This window comes from Spermophilus citellus (assembly GCF_964194105.1).
Source record: "Spermophilus citellus genome assembly, chromosome: 14".
Classification (NCBI taxonomy): domain Eukaryota; kingdom Metazoa; phylum Chordata; class Mammalia; order Rodentia; family Sciuridae; genus Spermophilus; species Spermophilus citellus.
This window is the reverse complement of record NC_138194.1, coordinates 100,692,630-100,707,355: the sequence shown is the minus strand read 5'-3', so window position 1 is coordinate 100,707,355 and position 14,726 is coordinate 100,692,630. Positions and strand designations below refer to the sequence as shown.

General features: G+C 45.8%; 1 protein-coding gene across 1 annotated transcript in view; it reads left to right on the top strand.

Annotated features, from left to right (window-relative positions):
* The window catches only part of FAM135B (family with sequence similarity 135 member B), a gene marked incomplete at both ends in the record, with an annotated part of 190,200 nt that extends 177,710 nt beyond the window's left edge, over nt 1–12,490 (top strand). The window contains 5 exons of the mRNA XM_081266432.1: nt 1,822–1,919; nt 3,196–3,347; nt 5,686–5,796; nt 8,025–8,138; nt 12,285–12,490. Coding sequence (XP_081122558.1) covers nt 1,822–1,919; nt 3,196–3,347; nt 5,686–5,796; nt 8,025–8,138; nt 12,285–12,490 — 681 coding nt within the window. The remainder of the gene's footprint in view (nt 1–1,821; nt 1,920–3,195; nt 3,348–5,685; nt 5,797–8,024; nt 8,139–12,284) is intronic.
* Between the last annotated feature and the right edge of the window lie 2,236 nt (nt 12,491–14,726).

Below are 14,726 nucleotides of genomic sequence, written 5' to 3'. Positions count from 1 at the left end.
AGGGTAGCAGAGACTCTGGGAGTTAGGCAGGCTCCATCGTCAGTCTAAGCTGGAGAGGAAGATGCCATTCATGATGTGTGCACATGCATGACTTCCAGAAGATCATGCATGTGCACACATGGCTTTACCATGTGCCCAAGTATGATCTGGTCCTAACAGAAGTTACCCAGGGCCTCAGAGGTGAATGAGATGTTCTTCTCAGGAAGATGCATATGGTGAGTGAGGGAAGTCTGCCCTTCAGTGTGTGTCCACTATTCTATGATTAAGTCCCAGGATAGCTGGGCTCCACCTGGATTCCCCAGGAGCTGGGGGCCCACAGGATCTCTCTCTCTCCCTCATCTGGAGGAGTTGGTCACCTTGCACTAATTATTTCCAAGATGCATTGTCACTGTTTATCATATGACAAAAATCATATAAGCTGCCTGTTTGTAGTATACTGATTTTTAAACAGCTTGGTTGGGTTCTGTTTTTAAACCTGATGAAATTTCCAGAGAATTTCTCATCATAGTCCATTTCAATCTCATAATTACAACCAACTTATTTTTAATTAAATAATATACTAAAGCAGAAATGTGCAAGTGAAGAAACAGTGCCTAAAAGGCTGGGGGTAATAATAATAACCTTATCTGAGCCCTGCTACTTTTTTTTAATTTTAATTTATATTTTAATTTTATATTTTATATTTTAATTTTTATATTTTAATCCTTAAAGTGATGCTAAAAAGTAGGCCACATTCTCGCCCTTTAAGAGATCAGGTTTGGGTAAAGAGATTGACCACATTCTGAGCCTGTGGGAATACATCATAATGAATCCCAGTATTCTGTATAATTCTAATGCATCAATATAAAAAAAGAGAGAGATTAGGAGACTTAGGTTCAGTCCAAGGCCCAGATTCCCTGGGGAGAGGAGCTGCAAACCTGGATCTTCTTATCCCACGGCATCTCACCAGTGTGCTCCCTCCTCTCGTGCCTCCAGGCTCACTCACGGGCAGGTGACAGGGAACGCAAAGGCCTTCTGTTGGTTATCTCTTTCTCTGGAGATGCTCTCTCCTCTGACACCCTGGTGTATGTTCGTGAGACCTCTTGTCCACGTTTTCAGGCCTGGAGCTCGATACAGCTCCAGGGAGCCCAAGACATTGGTCAGCTCCACTTCTGAGGGACTTTAGTCTGTCTGTTTGTTTATAGACATTAACCCTCAATCTTCCCTGTGGCTTCCACCCATATTTCCAAAAATTATTCATTGAACTTAGAAAAACCAATTGAACACATCTTCTTCCCCTTCAAGTGCCTGCCTTTCAAATGATCAAAGGCCTGGGTGTCATTTCCCTTCTTGCTTTGATCCTCCTGTGCCACTGGACCATGTTTCCTAGGACATGATGGCTTTATGATCCTTCCCAAAGCTGCCGTCTGCCCTCTGGACAGGGCCTTGGAGCTTCACCTAAAGCCATGTTGGGGGAAGGGTGGGGGCTTTGGAGTCAAGCATGTCCTCAGGAGAATCCTGGATCACTCCAGGTGCGTGAGTGGCCTTCCTCTCCCAGCCTGTCTCCTCCTCTGAGAACCAGTGGGCATGTGTGAGATACCAGGCACGTGCCGTGACAGCGGACTTCTTCAGCTTTTCCACCTCCACTTCCAGGCTCCTAAGTGAAGATCCCAAGTTTCTTCATCACAGCACTAATCTGTGGGCCCGTTGTCCAAAGTCCAATCTCAACGTCAGCTTAGGCATGTTCCCAGATTGCATCTCAATGTCTAGTAGAAGAAGATGCTTAGGTGGAGAGTCCTCAACCAGGACTTCTCCCAACACCTGTTTTCCTCTCTCTTCCAGACAGACACGTTTGCAGATTTTGATACCATGACGGATCGATTACTGGATGAAATCATTCAGCACATTCAGTTGTACAACCTCTCCATATCCCGAATTAGGTAAAAGGAAACCACAGGTAGCTAATGCTAAGGGAACGGGTGGGAACTTTTTTTTCTTTTTTAATTCACACAGTGTGCAGCTTCCATGTATGGAATGATGCCTTCTGAAAACCACGGGGATAACTTAACCTGGTTTTTAATGGTGTTAATTATCTTTAGAAAGGAGCAACAGGGATGGTGGACACACTCATCTGCCATAGTCGTGTTGGGGAATGCACATGTGTTCACTTAGTGTAAAGAGTATTGGACTTAACACAGAAGTCCCTGGGTGTGATTTCCTGTTCTAACACATACTAGTTTGAATCCTGACTCTCATGCATAGCAGGTGTGCAACCTTTGCAAGCCTTCTCTTCTGCTAATTGGACTAGTGCTGAGAAGACCTGTGGAAAAGCGAAATGCATTGCCTGCCCGATGCCAGGGCTTTATGGGTGCTAATTGTATCCTCACCCCATAACTTGAGCATGTGGATTTCTAGATAGAGGGCTAATCCCTCAGTGTCTCCCTATTTAGTCTTCAGAGAGCAACTATCATTTCTGTATCCCACCATGAGTACTCGGAGGCTGTAAGGATTCTGAGGACTGGTGAGACTGGAAGGACACAACTAGCCAATGCCACCTCCTCAGCTAACATGCTCATATTTGCTGGTTTTGTGCTTCTTGTGAGGTGAGGTGGCATGGTGTACTCTCACATATCAGAGCTTCAATAAGTATTTATTTATGTGAAAGTAAGAATGTGTTGACTCTAAGGTCCGTGGTAGTGCTGGACTTGAGCACAGCATGCAAGAGGGTGTCAAGCACAATGGGTACGGGGAGCAGGCATAGGAGAAGAGGAAGGGGGCAGACCTGGAGAGGCAGTCCGCGGCCAGCTAGGACGGGTCACACAGGCCAGGCTTAGGGTTAGGATTTCATCTTGTAAATGGCCAGGAGAGTTCATGCTCAGCTGCATGTTTCAGGAAGAGGGCTCCTGGCCTCAGGTGAACTGAGCAGGGCTGTGGGGGCCAGCCATCAAGGGAGGCTGCTGAAATTGCACAGAGCTGGGCCACTTTGTCCTGTGACCACACTGGCACAGAGCTCCCCTTTCTGAGGACCTTGATCATCTCTCTGAACGTGGCACAAGTTTGGATCCCTGTTGAGGAGGAACGGGCAGCCCTGTTGTTTGGCCAGTTTCCCTGCGTCCAGTGAGGGGCAGGACACTAAGGACTCAGAGCTCCTGGCACTGTTCCCCCAGCAGCTGGCCCTTGCTGACGTACTCACGTGCACACTTCATCTCTCGACAGCTTCATTGGCCATTCTCTTGGCAACATTATCATCCGATCTGTCCTCACCCGGCCCCGGTTCCGGTATTACCTCAACAAACTCCACACGTTCCTGTCACTGTCTGGGCCTCACCTGGGGACCTTGTACAACAACAGCACCCTGGTTAGTACAGGTAAGGCTTTCCTCAACATTAATATGGGACATAAAAGTGGAGGCAGAACTTCTTGCAGCTTTGGGGCCTCTTCCAGGCATGGGAGAGAAGGAAGAGACCTGGGCTTAGGAACATGGCCTTCATTGTCAGGTCTTTGAGGTTAGACTAGATGGTTTCCAAAATCATGTCTGCCTTCAGATTTCTGTGGACAAAAAGATCATGTCCCCATGGTCCTTTCGGAATACATAGATGAGGCATAACGTCATGATATGGAGAACATGTCACTGCCACGAGAAGCATCTGGTCAAGTTCTGAGTCAGATATTTTGCGGAGGCTCTGGCTAAGACAATTGGTCCTATGCAATTTAGATTATTTACTGTAAAATGGAGATCATGGTTGCATGTATGTATGTTTATGTGTATGTGTCTATTGTTTATGTATATATATATGCATGTACGTGAAACATGCATGTTTAAACATGTGTATAAAATATATGTGTGCATGTATAGGCATCCCTCAGTATCTTTAGCAAATTGATTCCAGGACCCCAACAGATACCAAAAGCCAAGGGATGCTGAAGTTCCTTATCTAAAATGACAGCATATTTGCAACACCTGTGCACATCCTCCTGCATGCTTTAATGATCTCCGGACTACTTTTAATGCCTAATACACTGTGGATGTCCTACAAGCAGTTGTTATACTATATTGTTTAGGAAACAGACAATAAAAATTCACATGTTCATTACAGACACACTTGTTCCAAATAATTTTGAGCCTGCAGTTGGTTGAATCTGCCAATGTAGAGCTCACAGGCGCAGAGGGCTGGCTGCATCTGTAGTGTGTGAAGGGCTGTGTGCATGTGTGTATCAGAGACATGTAGAGAATTAAGGAGGAGGTAGAAAGTAGAGGTTGGAGAAGGAGCAGAGCTTCCAGGGCAGGAAGTGGCTGGGAGAGTGTTCTGGGTGGCAGACACGGTGTACATGACAACATAGAAGCATGGCAGAATCAGCAAACTGCTAGAAATTATTTGTGACAGAAATACAGCCTTCTCTGGGGTGGGCCTCGGGAGATGATAGATGGAGTGCCCAGCTAGAGCCCTGGATGAAGGGCTTTGCATGACACGGCAGGATAGTGCTAATGGTATTTTTTAAAGAATTTATTCTTATTAGTTATGCATGATATTAGAATATATTTTGATATATTATACATATATGGAATACAACTTCTTATTTTTCTGGTTGTATCTTGTGTAGAATTCCACTGGTCCTGTAATCATATATGCATATAGGATAGTGATGTCTGATTCATTCTACAATTGTTCTTATTCCCATTTCCCTTCCCTTCTTTATCCCCTTTGTCTAGTCCAAAGTACCTCTATTCATCCGTTAGGTCCCCCTCCACCACTTATTGTGAATTAGCATCCAAATATCAGAAAATAATGGGGATTTTAACTGAGGAAACAGCATGGTTTGGTGTATGGAAGTCACTGAGTTTTATATAATGATAAATAATGTATTAAACCATATTCCTGATAAATACTTCATAGTTCCTGATTATCTAAATTCACTAAGTGGCATTAGGGACACCTCTAATGACCTCCCTCCCTGCCAATCTGCTGCCCACTGCCACACTGGCCAGTGCTGTCCATATACTCTAATGTTTTCCTCTTGGAACTTTTGCTTTGAAGCTGCTTTGAGAACCCTACCTATGAGCATGAGCTACTCAACACTTTGATACGTACCACAAAGTCCTTTCCTCTGCCACTCTGGCTTTTCTTTGCAAATCTGGGAAATCAGCTTCCAATAATCGCCCCACACCAGGGAGTCTAGAGTGGTCTCCTGCAGTCTGTACTACTTCCTCCCCAGGCAGGTCACTTAGTGGCTGTTGAGATACGGATGCACATCGTGAATTACTCATTTCCTTGGGTTGTTGTCAGTTTGTGTGTTTGCTGTGGTGACAGCGCTGACCCTCATCAGTGTTAGTGTGTGCCTAAGCAGAGCCGAATGGATGGGCTCTGAAATGGAATGTTTCTTATAGTTTTCCAAGAATTTAAACGGCTTCTAAGGAACATTCTATTATTCTATGTACTTTGCATGTTGGGACTGTTCCTTTGGCTTCCTTTTCAGAAAGAGGTTGAAAGAGTTCTTTGACAGCTCCGTGACTCTAGAAGCCCGTTGCCATATTGTTTTGCCGGATGATTTAATGGCTGCAAGTTTATAAGAAGACAAATTTGCCTCTGTGACTTCCCAACTCTTGGCTAAAATGCCTATTGCTTTCTTCTCTTAAGTTAACTGGATTTTTTTTTTTTTTGCTTTGTTTGGTTTTACGTTTTGTTTTCTTTTGTTTTTGTCTTCTAGGCTTGTGGCTCATGCAGAAATTAAAGAAATCCGGGTCACTTCTGCAGCTGACCTTCAGGGATAATGCTGATTTACGCAAATGCTTCCTATACCAACTAAGCCAAAAAACAGGTGGGTGTTTCCCTCAGCAGCTGCGGCTCCTCCTCCTGAGATACACATTAGCTTTGATGCTGTGTCATTGCATGAGAGCCTCGATTCTGAGGCTAAACCATGCACAGCCCTGGGCAGAGACCTGGTAGGACCCTACAGAAAGTTGAGAATACACTGGGGCTGGCCCAAATTGGGTATAGTGAGGAAATCCAGGGAGCTAAGCCTCTTCTACCCTGGGAAGCCATAGTTACCAGGAGCTCAGCTTCCCTTGCCCCTCCCCATGTGGTACATGAGAGAGGAGAGCCACAGAGTGTGCAGGGTCACTGCAACACACAGAAGTGCCAGCTTCTGTTTCCCATCAGCCCTTGAGTATTGTAAGTACACAGGTCCAGGGTCTGTGTGCCAGCCACACTCAGGTACAGATCAACCTACAAAAAGAGCAGACAGGACACTGTGCATGTGTGGTGACCAAGTCCTAGGAGAGGACTGTCCCACAGGTCTGACATTACACCTCCACCCACTGTGTCACAGGAAGCAGAAAGGCATTGAAACTCTGCCAGCACATGGGAATGACCACAGAGGACAGGGCTGATGGTGGCTGAGTGGCTGTGTAAGGAGTAGAGCCACTGATGGATTAGCCTGCCCCATGCGGGCCTACCAGCTGACCTTGCCCAGGGTCAGCTCCAGGTACCCTGTCCTCCACCCTCTGTGTACCCCTGTGGGGACTGCTGCACCTCCAAGAATGTGCATCCAGAAGTGCCAATGTCTTGGCTGGGCACAGAATCACGAGCCACCACACACCTTGTAGATTCAAACAGCAATTCTCTATCCCCGAACTCACACCGGCCTCTACACACGTTCTGGGGAAATCCAGTTCTGCCACCCAATTCACCTACTCCACGAGGCTTTCTTCCTAATACTTTCTTTCTGAATCTCACGAGAACTCAACGGGAGCTCAGGCAGCAGGAACGCCCTATTTCCAGCAGCAATAATCTTCAACCTCCAACTTCCCTAAAACCCATATTGTCTTAAACCGGGAATGCCTTAAACTTGTCTTAAACTGGGAACGCCCTAAACCCAAGGACCGGGATAATTCCTCAAACCTGATCAGCTCTAAACCCGGATCCGCACTGGTCCTTGAGCAAGGTTACCTTACATGCAATGTCAACAGCGAAATTCCAAGGCAAGTCCATTTAATATGGGGTACGCTGGCAAGGAAATTTTGATGCGTCATTCCTACTTGGCAATGGCCCTCAGCACAGAAGGCCCAGGCTGATGTGTAGCCAGGGCAAGTTTCTTTCCTCCTTCCTTCCTCAGTGTCAAGCTGAATGTTGTTATCCCCTGTGGGGGAGACAGGACTGGCCAGAGGAGAAGTGGGAATGTGTGTGGTCACCACGAGGTTTCAGCTTGTCCCAACCATGGAGAGCTGAGGTGACCCCACAGAGCTGTCCTGGAGTGGGTGAGGGGTCAGCCAAATCCTCCCTGCTTCCAAGTCTTCCAGCCGTTGATGGAGGCCATGCCCAGTGTGTGCTCCTGGGGTGTGATCTCGGATGCAGGGACCCACTCGTGGAGGGATACTGAGAGCCATCAACGTCCTCCTGCACAGCAGCAGCTGGGGTGAGAAGGGCCCTGTGCTGACCAGAACCTGGGCTGTGCACACACTCCCTGGACCCTGGGATAGGCTCTGAGAACTGCAGTATGTACTGTGGGGACCTCTAGGTCTCCACGTGAGGACTGATCAGCAAGAGCAGGCTGGAGGAGTGGGCTTAGTTGGCGGATTATTTCCCTAAAGCAAGTGACATAATGAGATGAAATCACAGGGCTGCTGTGGATGGAGAGGAGGAGAAGCAGAAAACTTAGACGTCCTCACAAAATCCTTAGTACTCCTGCCCTCAGAGGCTTGCTCTTTCTTTCTCTCTCTCTCTCTCTCTTTCTTTCTTTCTTTCTTGTCACATACATGCTTCTTTTTTCTTACTGTTGCTTGATATATGTCTCCTTAGTTTCTGTGGCTAAGACACCTTCCCTCCAAGGGCAAAAGCCCCAGTGCATTCTCAGCTTCCTGTAGGGTCCTACCAGGCCTCTGCCCTGGGCTGTGCACGGTTCAGCCTCAGAACAGAGGCTCTCATGCAGTGACCCCAGGGCCTTGTATCTCCTCATCTGTCCCCTCTGGAGAAGTCTGTACAGTATGTGCAAACGGAGGGAAAGTGGAAGCCGCCTGGGTCAGGCACTCACCCAGCTCCTTGTTACAGGGCTGCAGTATTTTAAAAACGTTGTGCTGGTTGCTTCCCCCCAAGACCGCTACGTGCCATTTCATTCAGCCAGGATTGAGATGTGCAAAACCGCCCTCAAAGACAGACACACAGGTAAGCACCCTTGAATTCCTTTAAGGGTTTTCTGATTTAAAAAGCAAAAATAAATTCATAAAGTTGACTATTCTTATCAGGGACAGCAGGGCTCTGGCTTATCCTGGAACAGAATACTGGTACAGAGTAGACTTGGGTGCAGGGCAGAATCAGGGAGGACCCATGGAGGTGGCCCTGGGGCTGGATGTTAAAGGAAAGGCCTTGCAGGCCACCAGGAGAGGGGATGGGCTGGCGTTCCTGGTTTCCTTTGATATGGTTTATGACATTTGGATTGTTTTTATTTTCAAGTAAGTGATATTTTTGTCTTATTGCATGACGTTTAGAAAAATTGTCTGCCAAAGGTCCCAAGATTTGGCACTAAATATAAATCAATCAGTGAACATTTCTACTGGGACCTAGGAAAACCAAGAGAAATTTTGATGACAAATATTTGAAATGCAATTTCACGTGCAAAATAACATTGTATTTTTTCATGTGTGATGTATGCACCTGAGTGTAACTTGAGGCACATCACCAAATGATGCTGTCGTTTTGAAAAATGCTCACTTATAGAACATTTGGAGAAATGGAATCTATTTCAACAAATCAGGATCATATCTAATGGTATCTGTACCACTACTCACATTTCATGTATTTCTGAAAGTCTCATTCTGTATGTATGTCATATTAAAAGTCAAAATTTTGCATCATGACTCAGTTTAACGTGATGTCCTCTTCATTTTTCTGTATTAACAATACCACACATATAAGCACATTTTCATTATTGGCTTCATTTATGAATATATTATAATTAACAATTTCCTCATCTTTGGACATACAGGTTGGACATATAGGTTCCAGAAGAATTAAAAAGTTGATTAGAAAGTGCAGTGTGGCAAAAGCCTTTGTGTGTATGTTTGTTACAGGTCTACATATGTCATTAAGGTGGACTCCCAGTCCTGGTGTCATTGAGGGAAAGACATTAACGAGCTAGATCTCTTTAAGATGTTTGCCAAGTTGTCTTCAAAGTTGTGCATTCAGTGTACGTTACTATCTCACTCTCCTACCTCTGCAATTAAGTATTAAAGGTATTTGATAATAATTTTTCAACCTAAACTTTCAGGTATTGGTACTTTTCTCACACATACTTTTTTCCTTTCTTATTTTTTCTAATTGCCCACGGGACACCTTTGCACTCACTGCCTGTGTCCTATTCCCAGTGCAGACTTGATCAAACACAGGCATGGCAGAAATCTCTGGACTATTGTCCTCATGAGGGCACTTGCTAAGTTTTCCTGCCTACTTCATATCTCCCTGCCATAGGGAAGCAGCTCTGGGGACACCTGAAACCTGGTAAAGCCTTGAGGACATGGCTCCCCAAGTCCTCACACTGTGCCAAACCTGAGCCGGTTCCCAGTTTGTAAATACAGTTTGTTGGAACAGCCACACCATTCATTTATGAGCTGCGCATGGCTGCCTTCTTGCACAGAGTTAAGCTGAGTGGTCATGACGTGGTGTGCCTGGGAGGCCTTACGTGCACTGGGAATGTCCACCCTGGTTTGAGTAGCAAGCTGCACCCTTGGTCACTATATGCCGCACACCCCTGTCCATGGTTCAGCTCATGCAGTCTTCACAATGGCCTTTCTGAGGGTATCCTCGCTCCAGATTTACAGATGAGAAGGCCAAGGTCTCCAGAGGGTGAGAGCAGGGAGTTCTGTAGCTGGCACAAAGGTACCACCACTAAGACGAACCTTGACGTCTCTCCGCTCCACTTGGAAGTAGTTCATGGAGGTTGACAGAATTCCGTATTCTCAAAGGATGCTAATAGACGTCTTAAACACTCTACCTAAGTTCACATTTGCTGTTATGCTTTTAAGTAAGCATCAAATAAATGAAGCTTAATTGGCAAATTAAAAATTAGCGCACGACTTTACATAGAATTTAATTCATGTTTGGTTGTCGATGTTGTTGCCTTTTTTTTGAAGTACAACTATTTCTATTTTTCAAAAGTTCTGAAATAAAATGCTTCCCAGCTTCAGCAGTGTCTTTGTGTCACCTCTTGACTCATGGGCTAAACTGCTGTATAGATGATTCACACCTCTCCCAGAAGTCAGTCCAGTGCTTCCCTGGAGAAAGAGTCATGAATGGCCTGCTGTGTATGTTTCAGAAGTTCCCAAGGAATTCCTCAGGTGTTACTATCTGAGCAGAAAATTATCTGGTTGATAACCACTACATTTTGAGTGACTTTTTTTTTCTGTTTTTTAAATCAACCTCAGGCCTTCACTACTTGTACAGTTTAATCAAATTACGATATTGATGTAATGATAATGCACTTTCATTTTCATCTATCAAAACCTGCATGGATTCTTTTTGTTACTCCCTGGTATTCATAGACATCATTTTAAAGGGCACAGAATTATTTAGCTGGCCAGTGAAGTGTGGTTTTCTTAAACATTCCTTCATGATAAGTTTTGATTGACTTCCACTTTCTCTCTGAAAGGAACACTTTACCCACTAAAGTGTATGACATGGTACCTTGACAGCCTTTCATTAATACCGTAATGCCTACTGTTCTAAAACAATAATGGCGTCTTTCAAAGGATCATACCCTTTATTTTAACCCCTAATATTTTTCAGGTCAAGATAAGATGAGAACAGAGATTTCACAACCAAATCCCTAGTTATTTTTAATTTACATTTCAACATCTCCTACTTTGAAGTTCCTCCAAAAATCCAAAGAAGGTGATGGGAGGAGGAAATAAATAATGTTTTTTATGTGCGAAGGGTCCACTGCCCTTCCAGATGGTGTCCCTTGCTGAAAATAGTCTGAACTTTCACATGGGGTAGAGATGGAGGGCAGTGACTCTTAGACTCAGTGTAAGAGTGGGTCCCTCTCCGTGCACACCCTGGGCTGCCACACTAGACCATATCATGTGGAGTGGACACCTGGAGGCCATGTCTAAGCCTCTGGGCATTGCCTCTCCTGTGTGTCAAAATTAAGGCATCTTAGCACTCGGGATTACCCCAAAGGGTGCACTGCATCATATAACAGTGGTCATGAACAGCGTCGCAGTCAGGAGAACAGGGCTAGGTGTGCTTTGTGGACAGGTGTGCAAATGTGCTCAATGGTTGAAAAGACCCCCAGACCCTCAAATCCCCCGTCCAAAAGAACTAGCGTCACACTGGCTGCAAAAGCCAGAGGCAAGTTTATTAATACACAGGCGCCTGCGGGTGCACAGCAAAACCTCAGCCGAAGCTTTGGTGAACTGGCACACCGGGCTTTGGGGCACAGATCTTTTATAGGGAAAAAGGAGTTGTTTCCCGCCTAGCACAGTAACAGGTGTCCCATTGGTCCCTTTGAATCCAACGTACAGGTCACTTAAAGGGTAAACTTGTTTTTCACTATGATAAACTTGTTTTTCACTATAGGTTCCCGAAAAACTCATCAATCTCACAGGTTTACATTGTGTTTCCTCCCTGTTCCCGCTTATGATCCCAGTCTGCTCAAGCATGTCCTGTGATGTGGGCAGGGTGCCCTTTCTAACAGGTCATGTGGTGAGCTCACCTGTTTACTGCATACTTTCTACTTTTCATAATCGGGCCTTAGGTGATGGGGCTGGGGTCTTTCATGGTCATCATCACTGGATAGCACTGCGGGCCCCACCGATGGAGGCAAAGCTGTCACGGAGTGACTTTTTAGACGAAAACACAGATGATGCTGACTTCCAATTATCAAGATCAGACAAGCCCCAACCACCAACCATCCAGAGCCTCTGCATCGCCCTCTTCTCCCAGGCCCTCAGCATCAGGACAGACGGCACAATGCCAGATGGCTTGTATGAGGTGTGACCTGCTTCCAGCCTCGGTTGGGATGTGTCTCCTGTCGCTGGGTCTCCAGGAACGGAGTTTGAGTCTCTGAGGGTCCTCCTTGGTGTCCTCCTTCCCTGTCTCATCCACTGAAAACCCCTCCCACTTCTGCTGGTCTTGGTCCACAGGCCCACAGAGCACTGCCTGGAGCTCTCTTCTCTCCTTTGCTATTATTTCATATTTATTTCACAAACTTTTAGAGCAGCAATAAGATCCTGACCCAGGCGCACACCGTCAGTGCCCTGTAGATTCCACTGCCAACTTCTCCACCAGCTTCATCTGTTTCTTTCCTCCTTCCAGGGCCAGTTTATGCGGAAATGATCAACAACCTTCTGGGCCCTCTGATTGAAGCCAAGGACTGCACTTTAATCCGGCACAACGTGTTCCACGCCCTGCCCAACACTGCCAACACCCTGATCGGCCGAGCCGCTCACATCGCGGTGCTGGATTCGGAACTTTTCCTAGAGAAGTTTTTCTTGGTGGCAGGACTCAACTATTTCAAGTAGTGGCTGTGAGGGAGCAGGCCTGGGGTAGCCCTCCAGAAGTGTTAAGGTGAACTGAGTGCTTTTGCTGGGGCACATGCCCCCTCTGCCATGCCAGGATGGAGTAGCAGGAGAGGTGTGGGGATGGAGCTGGGTAGAACTGAACCCTAGTGGTGCTTTTGTTTAGAGATCTGGGAACACAGAGTGTAAAAGACAACAATCTTTGCTTGAATTTGTCTAGCCACGTGGAGTCTCTTTTAAGATGCTTTCTAGGAAAAATAGGGGAAAATAAAGAAAAAACGCTTGGAGTAGGAGAGCCCCCCTTCTTCACCCTCATGGCTCGAAGACAGGTTGCTCCAGTTGAAATGTCCAACATGTTACTAGCTCATAGCTTTATCATTTTGATTAAATTAAGTGCACACAAGCATTTCAGAACTCAGGTTAACCTCTGTGCAGAAGTGCAACATATTTGTGTAAATAGAACCCTTACTAGATTCCAATGTGCCACTTGTTTAAACAAAATGTGATACCCGCACTCTTGTTCTTTCTTCATGTTCTCCAAACAAGGGGCAAAGGAATGTGTGGCACAACCCCATTATGTTCTGTGACAGCAGTAGGTGGAGTGACAATGTAAGAAGGAGCAGAGGTGATGCTCTTAGTAAATACAAGTTTGTTACAAACAAAAATAACCGTAGGGAAGTTACTCCACCTACTTCCTTGAACTCTCTATGCATAGCCTGATCCAAAATTTATTTTTGTGATTGCTTCAATCTCTGGGGTAGGGAAAACTGAGCGAGATTCTAGCTTCAGGAGGGGGCACTTAAGATAGATGCATGCCTGCAAAGCCCCTGCTGAAACACTTCCAAAGAAATGCTGAGTCAGCACTGGATATAGTTGCAAAAAAAAAAAAAAAAAGACCATTAACCTGGCCGGCTGTTTCTCCTCTCCCTGAAGGAGAAAGACGTCCAAATGGAGGAGTGCTGGATAAAAACCTCAGGGGAGCTCTCGGAAGGGTGCTGGATAACTTTCAGTTGAAATGACTTCTTGCCTTAGGAAAATAAAGGGCTAGGAAGGTCAACACTGATAAATGACAGGGGCCAAAGTAAGGTCAGGCTGGAGAACAAAAGCCAGACTGAAGACTCCACTTAAACTGTCATTGGTAAGTGACTTACAGGGAACTTTTGAAAATAACCAGGAGGGTTAATATGGTCCCAAAGACTGAGTGCACCCTATGGGCTAAGGCAAGGTCCATGAATCATTCAGTCATGTAGAAGGAACGCATGAGCCAGGAGAGTAGAGACAGGAGACGCAGATACCACCCTCAAGAGACGAAAGCTCGTAGTTCTGCACAATGCAGAGATTCCTCTGGTCCAAGCACCTGGACTGTGGTTCCAGGTCAGAGATGCCAAGTGGACCTGGGTTCGGGTAGGCATTGTAGATCCTCCCACGTGTTAAACCAAATGCAGACCCTGGGAAAATAGTTCAGAAAGGCAACTTGCAGGAGAGAGGCATTCTGCATTTCTTAAAAACAGAAGTGGTGGGCCAGACAGGGTCAAATGTTTTGCAAAGACAGAATTCCACACAGCAAACTTAGGATCTTTATGAATTTTCATTATATCCTGTGAAACTTGTGCTTGTTAACCCCCTGGGGATTTTCCTGAGTTCCTGTGCTGGTGCTGGCATAGACTCTGGCTGCTCACGAGCAACCATGCTTTTGTTCTAAAACCCAGGAGACAAGCGTTTCCTGGTCATGCAGCCCATGACAGGGTGTCTCCTGACCCAGACAAGTGCTCGTGCTCAGCGCAGACTGGAGGTTTGTAGCACCTTCTCTCTGGCCATATGAGGAATCTGGCTCCTTGGAGGAGTGCATTTCATGTCCTGTTTCCAACTCCCATCAGCAGCGTGTGTCATTCCCTGGTCACTTGAAAGACTGTGTAGCCAGCAGTTATTGGAGCCAGGATGAAACTGATGACCATTGTCTTTTCCAATAGCCAGATGCCATTTTTAACTTCCACATGCTGTCTGGACACCGTGAGAACTAATGGCAATAAGCATCCAGCTGCATGGGGCACCTCTTTTTTATAGAGGTGTCCTGCTGTCTTTGTAAACCCCCTCTGGCCTCTGCACATCTTATACTTGTGTAGAAAGTACATCTCTATATTGTAAATAAGAATGTCGAGTGTTGTGTGTCGTGCCTCATTTGAAAAGGCTTTTTTATGTCTCTTTCTATTGAAGTATAGATACCTAATATATATGCATA